Raw genomic sequence first — 15,259 nt, forward strand, 5'->3', positions numbered from 1 at the left:
TGAACCGTTCGTTTTAAAGAACTGGTTCGATGCGTTTTACGGTGTGGACCCTAGCCAGTCATGTAAAACCACATGTAGTTTCATATGGCTGTTAATGTTTTATTATAATACTATTTATTTTCGATTAGGTAATGTATTAATAAGAGTTTTTGTTGTCATGTGTAGCCTACTTGCAGCCATAATTAAGCTAATTTATTTTAATTTATTCCAGTCATTTAGAAAAACGCTATTTTTATTTTATTTTATTCCAGTCATTTAGAAAAACAGTTTGCATTCATGCACATGTATTGAAAACGTTTTGTGTGAAGAATTTATTCAAATCGACTTTGAAAAGATCCGACTCAAAAGGAAAGTTCACTCACGAATCGGACATCGCGAATCGAAACACCACCGGAAACAGAGGAAGACAACGGACGGGTTGTTTTGGTGAATTTGACAGCGAGCTGAAAAACTCACCATTTTAACATTTATTCATCGCTGTTTTGTTTTTTTAAATACTCGCGCTGAAGTTATGAAGCCAGCAGTTGATGAAATGTTTCCCGAGGGAGCTGGTCCGTATGTGGACCTGGATGAGGTTGGTGTTTACACATGGTTCTCAGTACGAAATTTTTTGATAAGACGTGTATCTTTAAGTGTACATTCGCAAAAAATCGTAAATATATGTGATCGAACAGATTTATGTGTCATTTCATTTAAATATGTATAAACCACAGCGTAACACAGCTATTATGTGTAACGTTAGCCAATCTTTCTTACAGCTTGTACATTAGTCCAATTTCCTATCAAATTGGTATTTATTCAATAAATGTTTTGTAGATGTTTGTGTATTATTTGTTCTAAAAAGTATGACCTTGTTCGTTTAAAATGCATGATTGAGTAAATGTCAGACCAGTGTGTAGTAGTGCTGTGTGTGTGTTGACAGGCAGGGGGCAGCACCGGACTGCTGATGGATCTGGCCGCCAATGAGAAGGCTGTACACTCAGACTTTTTTAATGGTGAGACTCACAAACTCCACATATGACTCAATTATCTGAATACAATACAATACTTGGATCAATTACTTTACTTGACTTGTCCAATGGTTTGTCATTAGGCCTACTAGAAATTATTTTAATGGAAACTCCCGGGCAATATATATTTTTTAAATGTACAAAACCTACAAATGTTCAATATTTATTTACTTGTCCAGGCCTGGCTATTTTTGAATTCTACATTGAAATCAGGTGTTTTGTTTATGATATTTATGGGTTGTCTAATAGTTAAATCAGGTGGTATGTGTATCCGTGTTTCATTTTTAGTTTTCATGTTAATTTCAGCAATTTCGTTATGTGCTTTTGTAATTTGATTAGTTTTTTATTTATTTAAATAATGCTAGTTTTTATTTATGTCTAGGTAATACTTGTAGTGCTTCAACTTAAACTTATTTAAGCTTTTTGCCATTTCTAATTTCGGTGTAGTTTGTTTTTCAAATAATATTCATATTTTATTTTATTGCAACTTTGTCAAATAACTGAAAACCCTCCTATTTTCAGTTATTTGACAAAGTTGCAATAAAATAAAATATTTTACAAACACACACATTATATATATATATATATATATATATATATATATATATATAATGTGTGTGTTTGTGTTTATGTACTGTATGCATGTGTGAGTGTATATGTTATATATTCAACTAATATTTATATTTTATTTAATCTTTATTTTAATTAACATGTTTTCAATAGTTTTAGGTTAATGATAATAACCCTTATGTATTCATGTATGTGTATATGTGTGAATGTACTTTGTGTTTTGCTTCTGTGCAAAATCTTCTTTCCATAGCAGAAACACCATTTCAAAAGCTGTTTTCTTTGTTTGCTTGGCAACAGAATATTGTAAAGTGCTTTAGCATGCATACTCTACAATTTTCTTTATACTTTTCCGCCTCCTCTATACACTGACAGTAAAGGTAGTTTCAGCTTGGCACAGGATGACCTAAAAAGCAGGCAGTTAAAGAGTAAAGCAGGTATGAAACTGAGCCCATGTAAAGCGCTTTTATTGGGCTTCATTGGCTCCAGCGCAGCAGGTTTTCCCTCTTGTGGCCCCTGTATCCTTCTGCAGCGCTTGAAGTAGCTGAACACGTGTCAGTCAGGGGCGTTTTTATCAGGGAAGCTATTATTTTTTGAAAGCTTCACGGAAAATAACCCAGAGACCCCGATAACAGCTCACCCTTATTTTAGGAACACCATGTCAGAGATGGATATTTGAGCAGACTATTTGATAAACATGTTTATTTAAAAAAAAAAGCTCTTCATATTCAGGTTAAGTTGCCAAATTAAAAATACTGTATTCATAGAGAAAAAATGTTTTTTTTTGTGTGTGTTGTGCTACTCCTTTACACTTCTCTTTCTCCACAGATTTTGAAGATCTATTTGATGACGATGATATTCAGTGATGAAGAGGACGAACAAGGATGATTTTCTCCATTGTTTAAAATGTTCATTGTTGTGCATTTAAGTGAGTGATGTAGCATTTGTTAATTCTTCAGTTCATTAATAAACTTGTGTGCAATACAAAGTCTTCCCGTTGCCAGATGTTTCCACATTTTAAAAATCCCAGACATTCCAAGTCAAAAGTTGGAATTATTATAAACGTTTTTTTCCCTAGGCTGAAATCTGTTTCTAGCCCTGATTGTAGGTTTTTGCACATTCCTGAACACCTGTAAGTGTGCATAATTACATGTGCGATTCACTGTTAACATAAAGCACAGATGTTTTACGTGCTGACACTGACATAAAAATATTTGTTCTACCTGTATATATCCGAACTCGCTTGATTTTTATTCAGGTTAGATGATTTTTTTTTTAAAAGAGGCATTCTTTTAAAGGGATAGTTCACCCAACAATTTGGTCTTGAGGTTGAGTAGCCTAAATTATGACAAAATGTTCAGTTTTGGGGTGAACTATCCCTTTAACTCTCAGTCTGCATCACAAACAGGGTTTTAATTGTGAATGATCACTTTAAATGTCATTCTGTGCAGTTAATTGTGGGATGATGGATTGAGCTGGTGCTTGGCAGATGTGCGTATGAAAAAATTCCCCATGAGGGTTTTTTACAAAGATTGCTGCACTTGACGGTTCAGTGCATTTCGTCTGTGAAATAATAGAGATTTGTTTAATGTCTGTTATTCTGTTAGTTGAAGATAACAAGAATCGTCGCTTGATGAAACCTTAATGGGAGCGTCCTCCTCCATTTACTCCGCAATGTTAAAACATGTATAGGATGTTCCCAGTTGCTAATGACTAAATGTAACCTGCAAGCATATTGTCCCGATTCTACTTAAAAACAAATTTAGATTGGTTATTGGTTCTCATAAAGCAAAAAAAACAAACAAACGTATTTAGTAACTGAAAGCTAATGTTAAGTTCCCAAATATGCTTTTTTTTGCAGTCTCAATTTGGAAAGCATCTAGTATAGGAATATAACCTTCTAAATGTAAAACAGTTGACGTTCTTTTCTCTCGTGCTGTGTCTGTCTATAATTACAACATCTGATTGGTTGACTTGCTTGGCCAGAGAAAGCCAATGGTAGTGTTGGAAGCAGTGTGTACTTGGCCCCATGGGATGCACCTTTTTTGTTTTTAATGATCAAGGTTGGGTTTAAATTGTGGCCAGGTTCTAACGGTGGCACAGTCGGTGTACAGGGGTGTGTTGAGACCAGTACAAGAGGGGATTGACTCACCTTCCTCTTCCAGTCAGTCAGCTGTGGAGCTGAACTTCCAGGCCCAGTCGGCTGTCTCTTCAGCGGTTCACGTCGCCACATCCTCGTCGCCACATCCTAACACAGGTAAGACACAGACTCTTATATGTCTGATTATAAAGCAATTGCACATCAACAATATGCAGATGAGCTCCAATTTTTACTGTGCTAACAGAATGCACCAAATTCTTTTTTTTTTTTGCACAATTAAAAGATCATAAGAAAATCCTTTTATTATGCATCAGGAAATATTTCAAATGTTTTGTTTCTGTTCATCTTGAAAGCTGCCCCAACAAAAATACTGATATGAATATGATGAGATGGTGTAACTATAGAGCTTGATTGTGTAAATGCAATGTTTGTTGAACTTACCTTGAAATTGCAAATGTCACATATTTTGCATGACAAACGTCATTTTCTTTGTTACAACAAATAATGAGCTGGTAATCGACCATACAGTTTTTTTATGTAAAAAGTAAAAGTTTTCTTTTCCTACTTGATTAATTCTCCATCTCCAAATTTGCAAATATTTTTAAATGTAGATCATAAAATATGCAAAAGGAAGCTTTTTCTCATAACAACTCTCATAATCATCTTGATTGAGGTTCATCATGGTAAAGTATGGATATGAAAACTTCTGAAAATGCAAATAAATGCTATAATTAATGTTGTTTATCCAAAGGAATCAGGAAGGTTAAGAATGGCTCGATCTTCCATCTTCCATGTGTTGCTGTTAGCAACGTTATTAATACCAGGTGAGATTTCTGAATAATTTTTTCATGTTCATGTTTTTCAATAAAATTTGTTCTGTGGTTTTCCTGATAGTTTTAATAATAATAAAAAAAAGTTATGAATCCTTCTTTTTAGTAGTTCTGTGATAAAATACCATATCTGTTAGAAGCTTTATGACTTTGTATCGTTTGACTGAAATTTCCCCAAAGGTCCTGTATCAAACTAGGGGGTGTCAGGTTTCTTTGCTCTGCAACTGATAAAATGATTAACGGTTGTCAGCACAACTCTTAAGTGCACCAGGTTTCCAGATGTGGCAGCCGTTTACAAGCTAATAAAAATAAACTTGCTGATCCTCTGAAAGAGCAACATTTCCTTTACCTACATCAAATAAGACACTGAGATCACCTCATAGTAAAGACTACACATCCGCCATCCCCTCGTCTCCATTCCAGCAGAGATGAACGTTACCTTCAGAGAGATAGATGGAAAAGGTGTCAGTTCAGACATTTTCTGATGCTAGGATAATTAGGTTCACCTGTAGGTATATAGGCTCCTTCCCTTTGTAGATTTTATAGCTTTTGCTTGTATGAGCCCAGTTACTGCAACCCCTGCCATGCATCAAAGTGCTGATGTGCGCTTTTTGAAGATTAATTTCCTACAAACCCCTGTATATTACCACCATCCCTTCCCCCACACGACTTGTAAAACGGCATCCTGCTGCCCTCAGCTCAATGGGTCTTTACTGTCTGTAAGCATTTTCTACTCTGTCTTTGACAAAGGCAACATCTGGTTGAGACTTGGACCCCCTAATTTTTCTCTCTCTCTACTCTTCTTTATCAGAGCTTCTGTTGGCTGGCCCTGTGACCCAGCGTTTAAAAGGAGATGGTAAGTATGGCTTGTTCTCCTGTTCTGTCTGTCTTTTTTGAGTCTCAAATTCAATCCATATATATGTTGTATAGCAGTATAATCTGTGTGTGAATGTTAGATATGTACACTAACACGTGATGTTTCTGCCAGATGGAAGCGATGAAAAGGCTGGCGTCGAGGCAGGCCCAAAGAGACTGATCCGCAACAGGAGAAACATCAGTTGGTACAAGCAGCACTCTGACTTCTGGAGCTGGTACAAATACTTCACTGACAATGGGAACCAAGAGGGAGTGAGTACAGCATATTGTGAACTAAACAGGAAAACAGTGCAGGACCTACAACAACTGTTCATAGATTTTGCATAGGTTAATCTGAGGAATGCCCAATATAATCGGTACCTTCCATATCGGTTATGGGCCAATATTTTTTAATTTATCAGTAACAACCAATGATTTTTAAACGCGCATGGTCGTCGTATATTTTTACATTGAGATTGTACATTTTGTCATCTTCTAATGCTCACTAAAAGTTAAATGATTAAATCATTAATCATTTAATAATGTAATTTTGATCAAATCTAAAAATTAATAACCATTTTTAATTCTGCAGATTATAGTGTTGGGATGTCTATATTCACTTTATTTTATTTTATTTTTTTATCATTTGTTTTGAATTTATTTGTTTTTAATAAAAAAAAAATTTTTTTTAAAGTACAATTTTTTTTAATATCAGACATTTATCGGTTATTGGCCATCATGTGAAAATACTTACTGGAAATTTAAAACTAAAAAAAGTTAGGGTATGATTCAGGCTACTTATGTATTTTATGGGTGACACTTTATTTCGATAGTCCACTTTAGACATTCTACTAACTATAAGTAACTTTGCAACTACATGTCAATTAACTCTCATTAGAGTATTAGTAGATTGTCTGCTTAATATCAGCTAACACTTTTTTTTGATGCTCCCCCAACAGATATTCTACTGACTATAAGTAACTTGGCCAACTACAAGTCAACTTATTCTCCTAACCCGAACCCTAACACCTAAATATAACAGTCTAATGACAGTCTACTACACTGTACTAATACTCTAATGAGAGTTAATTGACATAGTTGCAAAGTTACTTATAGTAGAATGTCTAAAGTGAACTATCGAAATAAAGTGGAACCATTTTGTGTTGGTTGTATAATCCAAATACTGAATCAAGATCATTCGTTGTCAACTTTCAGGTTGCAGAGCTGGATCGTGTCTATCTGGCGTACTTGCAGAACAAGAATCGGGCTGAGTCACGCAGTTCCTACAAGTTGTACCTGCAGCACCTAGGTGACATCTACAAGTCTTGTGCTGAGTCTGATGACCCAAACTGTGTGGCCTCGTACACCAGCAGACCCAAGCCCAAGGCTGAGGCACCAGCGCCTGCCCCAATCAAGTCATGTGACCCTTACAGAGACCCGTATTGCATGTACTCGAAGGGATACTCATATTACCCCTACTTGGCTCCGGCCCCAGCTGCTGTCAAAGCCGCTGCACCTGCTCCAGTGAAAGCCCCAGCTTACCTCCGCACCCCTGTGGTGAAGGATCCACGTTCCAGTTACTACTACTCTCCGTTGGTGCAACCCTTCCTGTCAGCTGAGAAGAGAGCGGAGTTGTTGCGCATCTGTGACGCAGAAGATGTTGAGTGTCTCCAGTACCACCTCCGTGCTGCTTACGGATACAAGCCCGCTACTGCCCCGGCCCCATCCTACGCCCATCTCGGCTGCGACCCAACGACAGATCCTCACTGCGTTCCCCATCTGACCCAGAAGGCGCCGTCTAGTCTGTATCTACGGTATCCCCATTGTGACCCTCGGGTTGACCCATACTGTGCTTATGCTGCTGCTCTGGCATCCTCGCAGAACCTCGAAGCCCCACCTTCTGGCTTGGAGAGATCCTGCAACCCTATCTACGATAATAACTGCAACCCTCTGACAGCCACAATGTTTGGAAGCTTGGGCTCTGAAGATCTGAAGGACGAGCCCGCCTCTGAAGCCGGCGCCATGCGGGCACCTCCGAGCCCTCGTCATGACCCTTACGCCATGTACCGAGATGCATCTGCTGGGGCTGACCTGCGAAGACACCTGCCTACACAGTTCCAGCCTCCAAGGCACCAACCGGAGGAAACTCAACATCCTTTGGGACCTCGCGGGAAGACCAAAGAGGGATATGACTGTTTCATCGGGTATGATGAAGAGTGCTCCCCACTGGGCTCCCAAAACGAGCCCCGCCGTGCTGTGCACAGACAGACGCCCTTCCCGGCCGAACCCTACGAGCCTCACCTGAATGCTGATGGATCCAGAAATGGGGTGGTCGAGCCCGATCCCGACTGCGACCCAGAGTACGACAGAAACTGCCGCTTGCGCCGCCACGAGGCGGCCGAACCCGCTAGTCCTTCACCACAAGAGGAGCATCCAGCTCAGGAGCAATCCCATGAGGAGGTCCCCCAGCATCGAGAAGAGTCCTACCCTGAGACCCCAGGCTATGACCAGCAGCAATATGAGCCCTACATGAGTGGACAAGAGGATCCATATGCAGGATACGGCCCCCAGGAACCAGGAGCGACTAGTTTTCAGGATGTCCTGAGAGGATATGGTGGTCGGTATCCTGGCCAGGATGACCACCGTGCCTACAATGGAGACTACAGAAATAAATAAATCCCTGTGACAATGTATGCTAAAAATAGTAGATCAGGACAGAATGTGTTTTTTGTAGATAAATATTGAAATGCACACTTGTAGAAAAGGTGCACATAAGTTTCACAGGATTTCACTTGGTTTACACAATATTTCCAAGAGCTGCTGAAATTTCCTAGCTCTGGAGTTTGACAGCACTTGTATAGGGATTTTTGTTTGTTTGTTTCTTACTGATTCTTTAAGCCCATGTAACCTGGTTGTGTGTCGCAGCTTCTCTAGGATATTGATTGCTCTATTTTCTAATGGAGGAGCACTCTTCCTAGCTCTTCATATATCTGTGGAGGGAAAAATAAGCCAAACAAAGTGTATAAAAGATCAATAGTGTTCTTGAATATACTGTAATCATGATCACCTCTCCCATTTTGGTTAGATTCACCAGACAATCTCCCTTCAAATTAATATTTAATGAACCTCTGGGCCCTTGCTTATTTGTATTCTTTTTTAAATTGCCAAATTGATGCTTTGTGATTTGTTTGCATATTTGTGAGATGTTTTTCTTTGAATGTTTCAAATAAAAGCTTTAAAGATCTTGAGCTCTTTTATTTGCAAATGTATGATTACTACTGGCAAACTAAATTAACAAACAAATAGTTTTTCAATTTAATACAAACAAATGAAATACATTTAAAAAAAAAAAAGGCTTTTGGCAGAATGTTTTTGATTTTGATAGGACTATCATACAAGTGAACTAGTATGCCACAACTCCTATTGTCATTCACAGAGCAATGCAATAAACTAATTATGGACACTTTCTCATTCAGACATTTACTGTAAAGCTGCTTTGAAACGATTGTGAAATGTGAAAAGCGCTATACAAAAAAAATGTCAACTGAATTGAATGGAAATTGACATGCACACACTCAAAAATAATGAAATAGCCTGGACTTACTTAGCATACAAATCCATATTTAATAAGCACCCCACCAGTACATACACTGCGTTCACAGTTTAAACTTTAGCAGTCTTATAATTTGCAGGATTTTTCAGTTAACTGCTTTGGGGGTTTGGAGAGATGCTAAATCATTCCACAATGAAGAGGTTTCTTCAAATTCTAGAACACAGTTTAAGTTGTGAAACAGAAACCGCCTAATTAACATTAATAAATATAAATTCTAATCAGCTGTGAAGCTATTTTGGTTAATTTAAAACAATGGTATACTAACAGCGATTACACCACAACACACATTTTAAACAAAAATATAATTACAAGGTCATGGCTCAGCATGTATGATGACATATTCTGACCTTGAACATTGATTCAAATATCTGCTAGGATGATGTGTGCTAAACTACACTGCTGTTTTGAAAGGAAGCCAGTTGGCTAGATGTGACGTTTAGTGGGTGGGCAGGCAGACTCCCTGTGATTTGGCCTATAAATCTAAAAATGACAGGGCTTATGACAGTATAAAAAAACACACACAGCAAATAATCTTTGCATGCTGCATTAAACTGTTCAATGAGATTAAGTGAACATATGGATACAGATGGTGTCATCGTCTGCGGTTGTCAAATGGGTTGCTTAAGATTTTAGGAGTCAAAAGGAAGCCAGTGAAGGTGGAGTCATTGTTGATATCAGCATAAATCCCTGCCTCAAATATGTCATCATACATCTGAAGCCAAACCTCATCTCCAGCAGACAGATTTAAAATCGTCCCTCCGGAGGCCTGATCTAGATTTCCGTTGTGGAACTGGTCAAGAGTGAAGGCCACAGTCCGGCCATTTTGGAACATCGCTACCTTGGTCTCCTTCCCGTTGATAGTGAGGTGATATGTGAAGTAGTAGATCCCAGGGATTGCACAGCGAAACTTTCCGGAGATGTCATCGTAGTGGTGTTGCTCATTGTAGAAGGTCTTTGTAAAGCGGATTGGAGCTCCAGCGGGGCTGATTTTACCTGTAAGTCCCATGCTAAAAGCCGAGTGGTAGGGGAAGGAACCCTCTCCACTTTCTCCTTTCAGACCTGGGTTTCCAGGAAATCCTCTTTTGCCTGCATATCCCGCGTCCCCTGGTTCACCCGGCTCTCCATTTGGTCCCTTGGAGCCTTGACAAAGATAATTAAAGAGACTTAGGCCACGTTCACACAGCAGTAGAATATGGTTGTCAGTCCTGTATTTGAATCCTTAATACGGTTACGTTCACACACAGTTCAGTTATTTACGGGAGTGAGAACTATTTTATAAGCAGGCTAGTAAGAGAGCCACTCTGCACAGCACAAATGCATGTCTAACGGTGTTGCGAGTTTTGTGTGGTTTTTGGTAACATACAGCGACGGAGATATGAGGGTTTTAGATCCAGTCACTGTTGTCCACCGGAGCTGCTCCCGTCAGCTTTGTGTTCTACGCGTGACTCAAATGCTCCACTCTCCATCCAGATATAAACACCGCCGATATGGCTACTGGTAAGAAAATTTGGGCTTGACTCCCATTGCGCATTCATACACACAATATTCGAGACGCTACTGTAAGCTGTTGTGTGAACGGGACAATTTGAGACTCGCACACCTGTAAGTAAATGTGGTTGTCATTCCCAAAATCTGACAGCGTGAACGTACCATAAGGTGTTTTTTTGTTTGTTTTTTTGCAGACAAACTTTTTCTTGTGTTAACAGAAGAGTCCACAAAGGTATATTCACTCACAAATTATTTTAGTGTGTTTCTCAGGTTTATGTTGCGGGTCAATTTCGATTTTTGAGTTGTCAGAAATACTGGTTAACCTGTGATGTTTTTGTTGAACTTACTTTGTAGGCCTATTGGAACCAATTAGGGTCAATTTTGATATTAGACTTTAAAGTGTGGTTTAAGTGTACTTTTCATGGGCACTTAATACTATTAGGAGTCTGCTAATGAATCACCTGGATCTCCGATATCTCCCCTGTCCCCCTCATGCCCATCACGTCCATCCCGCCCGGGGATTCCATTGAACCCTGGGGTTCCAGAAACACCCCTCATCCAGCGGGCACAAGGTTCCCTGCTGTCCTGCTCTGCCAGCTCTGTGTTCTCCTCCTGAGAGACGCCCAGTCTGGCTGCCATTATCACAAAAAGCACAGCTATCCATGCACTCTTCACCGCAAGAGCCATGTGGTCAAATCTGTTGTGTTACAGTGAAAAGCATTTAGAAAGCATAAACATAAATTTCAGGAATAGACAAGCATGTTTTGTCCTACCTGGCCATCAAAAGTGTGTCCTTTACAGTGTTTTGTGTGGAGTGATAGCTTGAGCTGTTGTCCTTTTGCCTTTTAAAATCTTGTGTGCAAGTCTCCTCTGCTTGTCACCCCTAAAAATATCTGACTGGACATGCAAAGCAGCTGTTGGTATTAAACAAGCGGTCACACTATCACATTCAGATAAGACGGAGTGAGTTTTCTATATTTACTGTTGTCGATTGATTAACTCCTGCTGCCTGCTAGTCAGTTTAATGCACACTTGGCATGGATAGCTTATAGCATATGTTATCTGATTGCTTTTGAAGCTTTTTGAATATTATGAGGGGTCTGCTTATTTCAGGAGGGAGATAGAGGAGATGACTGTCTGTTAACCTGGTAAGGTTTCATTTAGTTTGGAATCTAGTCATACAAAAATTCACCAATACAGCTAATATGAGAAAATGGAGAACTTCTGTAGGCTATCTAATCATAGGGCGCCACCTTGTGGCTAATATAAGTTTCGTTATTTATAAAAAAAAATTTGTACATGAGACACAATTTATTATTGGAAGCATTTTCGAATGGATCACGTGACACTGAAGACTGCTGAAATTCGCTTTGCCATCACAGGAATTAATTTAAAATATATATAAAAAATGAAACTGCAGTGAAACGGTACACTTTGAAACGGTAGGCTAGTGTATATCATGTACACATTATGAAACAGTTCTCTATAACAAAAACGAATGATTATTATACGGTAGATTATTAATCACAACTACATTTAATTATTTTGTTTGAAGCACTGTCAAGGTAGGCTGGTCTAGAATCAAAATGCTACCTCATCCTTTGATAATAAGGTTAGCATAACCGAGCTTAACGGACATGGTAATTTTATCATAATGCATAAGCTATTATGTAGTGCATGAGTCTCCAGGTCTTTATAAGGACTCTCAGAGTTAATTAGACGCTTCATTAAAACATGAAACTATTAAGTTCTCCATTCTCTGCTCTTCCCATCTCGGTTGTCATGTAAAAGGTCAGTGTTCATCTCACACAGCTCCCTATGCGCCACCTGACACTTCACTGGACTAATTGTATAGCTTGTACTGATTATAAAATGCCAACATATTTTGGTAAAAACAATGTTTTACTGAAATGTCACGACTATGAATAATCCTCCTCCTATTTCACCTCTGAATCAGCACAATCGATCTACTACTGTGTTTGTTTAAGCCAATATCAGGTGTGAGCACAATGAACACATTAGTTGTGGTGAGAGCAAGAATAGACCCAGTTAATTTAAATTTTATCAATAATTGCTCATAATAGGTCAGTCATACCGGTCAGTCATTCATACACAGGGGGTTATTAACCCTATAAAGCCTACTGTATCATATTTGAAACACTTTTTTTTAAATTAAGGCCTCAAAACTATCAACATGATCAAAGCTTTGCTGAAAAAAAATATTATTGGTTTGTAAACATTATGTTTTGTCCCCCACAATACAAATATTTGATCATCAAACTAAGCATTTAAATATCATCTTACTTTATTTTATGCAAGTAGTCTTCTATTATAAAGACCTCATTGATTTACATTAAATTATCTGACGTTTTGGCCACATAAATATCAGCAAAATTGCAAATTGTTTGCTCAGTTTGGACCTCTGAATAAAAGTTTTTTTCCTCCATATTTTCCTAAATCATGAACCATATAAAGGACCGATGTATCAAATATGATGATAGTTATCTGTATTCTCATACAGCAATATGAGTTGGAGAGACCGGGGATGGTTGTAACATGGGTCAGTTTCTGCTTTGAAGTTAAACTCATAAAATGTTTATTATGTTTATTGTGTGTCTGTGTAAATATTTTTCATGCAAGTTGTTAGTTCATGGCTACATTAGTTGTAACAACAAATTAAACGTCACACTCACGCACACACACACACACACACACACACACACACACACACACACACACACACACACACACACACACACACACACACACACACACACACACACACACACACACACACACACACACACTTTAAAGTATTAAGGAATGCTTGTACTCGCCGCTTTCTAGTGTTGTCAATATTGGTGTGTACAAAAAAAAAGAAAAGGAAATATTTACAAAATATGCAGATTTTGACATAATGACCTTTGATACATAATGACTTGGTAAAGCCTTTTAAATATTAAAAATTTAGATTTAGAGGTGCATCTTAGAGCCGTTTTGGTACAGAAGTTTTATATTGTCAAACAAAAAGAGAAAACTGGAGCATTAAATGTAAGTATTAAGTAACATGCCAAGTAATTAACCAGATTTTTCACATGAAAGCACTATATTTAGTTCAGAGACCTTAAGGAGATTCGTTCTATTGAACCAGTCATCTTTTGCCAGCACAAATAACATGCATCTGCAGGGTAAGTAGTCATTGAGATCATTCAGGGCACACTCACACTGAAATAATCAGAGTCAAAATGTAAACAAGTGTGCATCGATTACCATGGATACAAATGAGGAATCTGAGTTTCAACCTAGCGGTTCAAAACGTACGAGGAGGAAAAGCCCTGTGAACAGCATGAATGGCATAAGGCAAACCAAATAGGCTTATCTTACTACTGCAGAGGTTTCCAATATGCCTAGTTAGAGTCATTTCGTGGCTGCTTGTTTGCAGCTCTAAAATGATTCCTCTAGAATTGGATTATGCAGGTAATAGAGGAATAATACTGTGAGGGGATTATTACGATTATGACAGCTTCATTCAGGAGGGGGAAATATGCAGTTACAGTTGAAAATGGGTTTTCATGACATCCCATGTTTCAAAATAAACTGTTTGAAAGTGTAACTTTAAATGAATGTCGTTGGAGGTAGAAAGTTTCCAGGCTGAAGTTTGAGGAAAAGTTCCCAAAGCCTGTCAAAGTCTATCTCTCTCTTATTGAAGACAGCTCAGGCAAGCTGCTAGTTAGCGCAAACAGAGCTCGCTATTGGATAAACATGATCCGAATGACCCCGTGAGCCCTTTAATCACAAATGGGGATGCAATAATGAAAATTAGGGAAATTTCATTGTGTGCCAGTGATATTAACGTTTGATCAAATAGCGTGTTCACATAAGTTCATCTTCCATACCTCTAATGATTAGCTTAATGAAAGTCTCTGTAAACTATCACTTCTGAACTCTTTACATCTAAGAGGCTTAGACATGATAAGCTGACCACATTTCTGAAATGAAAACCAGGCTTTATTACTAGTTCAGCTTAATATATAATTGGAATTGCAAATGAAATGAATTGATGAATTTGGTAATAACTAAGCACTTTTTTTTTTACATTCACATATATATATGTTCTAGCAGCTTACAGCTATCAGACTCAGTGAACTTATTAATAACAGTGAACAGTGAAATTATTAAATAAAATACATTGACTAAAATAAAATCACACAATGATTTGTTTTTTTTAATTAAACGATTAATATAACATTTTTAATGTGCATTATAGTACAGGCTATTTTACTTAATTTCAGTATTAAGTGATTATTACACTTTATTATTTCACTGAGACAGTAAAAACGGGGACATGTTCAAGGAAAGGACATCTTCACCTGTGGACAAGCAACCAGAAACAACTCATGACTATACGAGGACGGCAACTGTGCTTTTAATTAAGATTTATGGCAGCATGGCAGATCATTTCTCAAAGTCCAGAAATTAAGTTACGAAAATCATTTGGAAGAAACATCATTCAAACACCGGAGAGCAGAAAAATATGAATCCACTATAACTCCCTGGACTGTTCTTCAGTATTTAGAGGATATTAATTACAGTTCATTAGGTGAGAGGCTTCTTGAATGCATGACTTACAAACACATTTTAAACACACGCTGTGATAGATGTGGATGCTGCTTTAAAAGCACCGATGGGTCAGAAGCACCGCTAGATTTTGATTGCTGGGATATGAGGCCATGGGCAGATCTTCTTTTGGCCTAAAAGCCTATGCTTAAAACACATAAATCATCATAAAAGAGAG

The 15,259-nt window shown here is 38.1% G+C and overlaps 3 protein-coding genes across 7 annotated transcripts in view; 2 read left to right on the forward strand and 1 right to left on the reverse strand.

Moving 5' to 3' along the window:
- Positions 1-2,568, forward strand: cops9 (COP9 signalosome subunit 9). Its single transcript, XM_079601298.1, has 3 exons — positions 1-574; positions 923-995; positions 2,406-2,568. Exons 1-3 carry the CDS (start codon positions 512-514, stop codon positions 2,441-2,443), a joined length of 174 nt encoding a protein of 57 aa, XP_079457424.1. The 5' UTR covers positions 1-511; the 3' UTR covers positions 2,444-2,568.
- On the forward strand, positions 2,406-8,600 carry and1 (actinodin1). 2 transcript variants are annotated; one of them, XM_079601293.1, is made up of 6 exons: positions 2,406-2,505; positions 3,663-3,834; positions 4,430-4,502; positions 5,320-5,364; positions 5,497-5,636; positions 6,579-8,600. In XM_079601293.1, the coding sequence occupies exons 3-6, from the start codon at positions 4,448-4,450 to the stop codon at positions 8,037-8,039; spliced, it is 1,701 nt and encodes a 566-aa protein (XP_079457419.1). In that variant the 5' UTR covers positions 2,406-2,505; positions 3,663-3,834; positions 4,430-4,447; the 3' UTR covers positions 8,040-8,600. The 2 variants fall into 2 exon arrangements, with proteins under 2 accessions (XP_079457419.1, XP_079457418.1); XM_079601292.1 differs by lacking the exons at positions 2,406-2,505; positions 3,663-3,834 and having other exon boundaries at positions 4,369-4,502; positions 6,579-8,268.
- adipoqa (adiponectin, C1Q and collagen domain containing, a) overlaps positions 8,523-15,259 on the reverse strand; it is a 22,025-nt gene continuing 15,288 nt past the window's right edge. For all 4 annotated transcript variants that reach the window (XM_079601296.1, XM_079601297.1, XM_079601295.1 and 1 more), the window contains 3 exons: positions 11,238-11,361; positions 10,926-11,161; positions 8,523-10,116 (listed from right to left, as the gene is read on the reverse strand). In XM_079601296.1, coding sequence (XP_079457422.1) covers positions 9,569-10,116; positions 10,926-11,161; positions 11,238-11,245 — 792 coding nt within the window. In that variant the 5' untranslated portion in view covers positions 11,246-11,361 and the 3' untranslated portion in view covers positions 8,523-9,568. The remainder of the gene's footprint in view (positions 10,117-10,925; positions 11,162-11,237; positions 11,362-15,259) is intronic.

This window comes from Phoxinus phoxinus (assembly GCF_949152265.1).
Source record: "Phoxinus phoxinus genome assembly, chromosome: 24".
Lineage (NCBI taxonomy): Eukaryota > Metazoa > Chordata > Actinopteri > Cypriniformes > Leuciscidae > Phoxinus > Phoxinus phoxinus.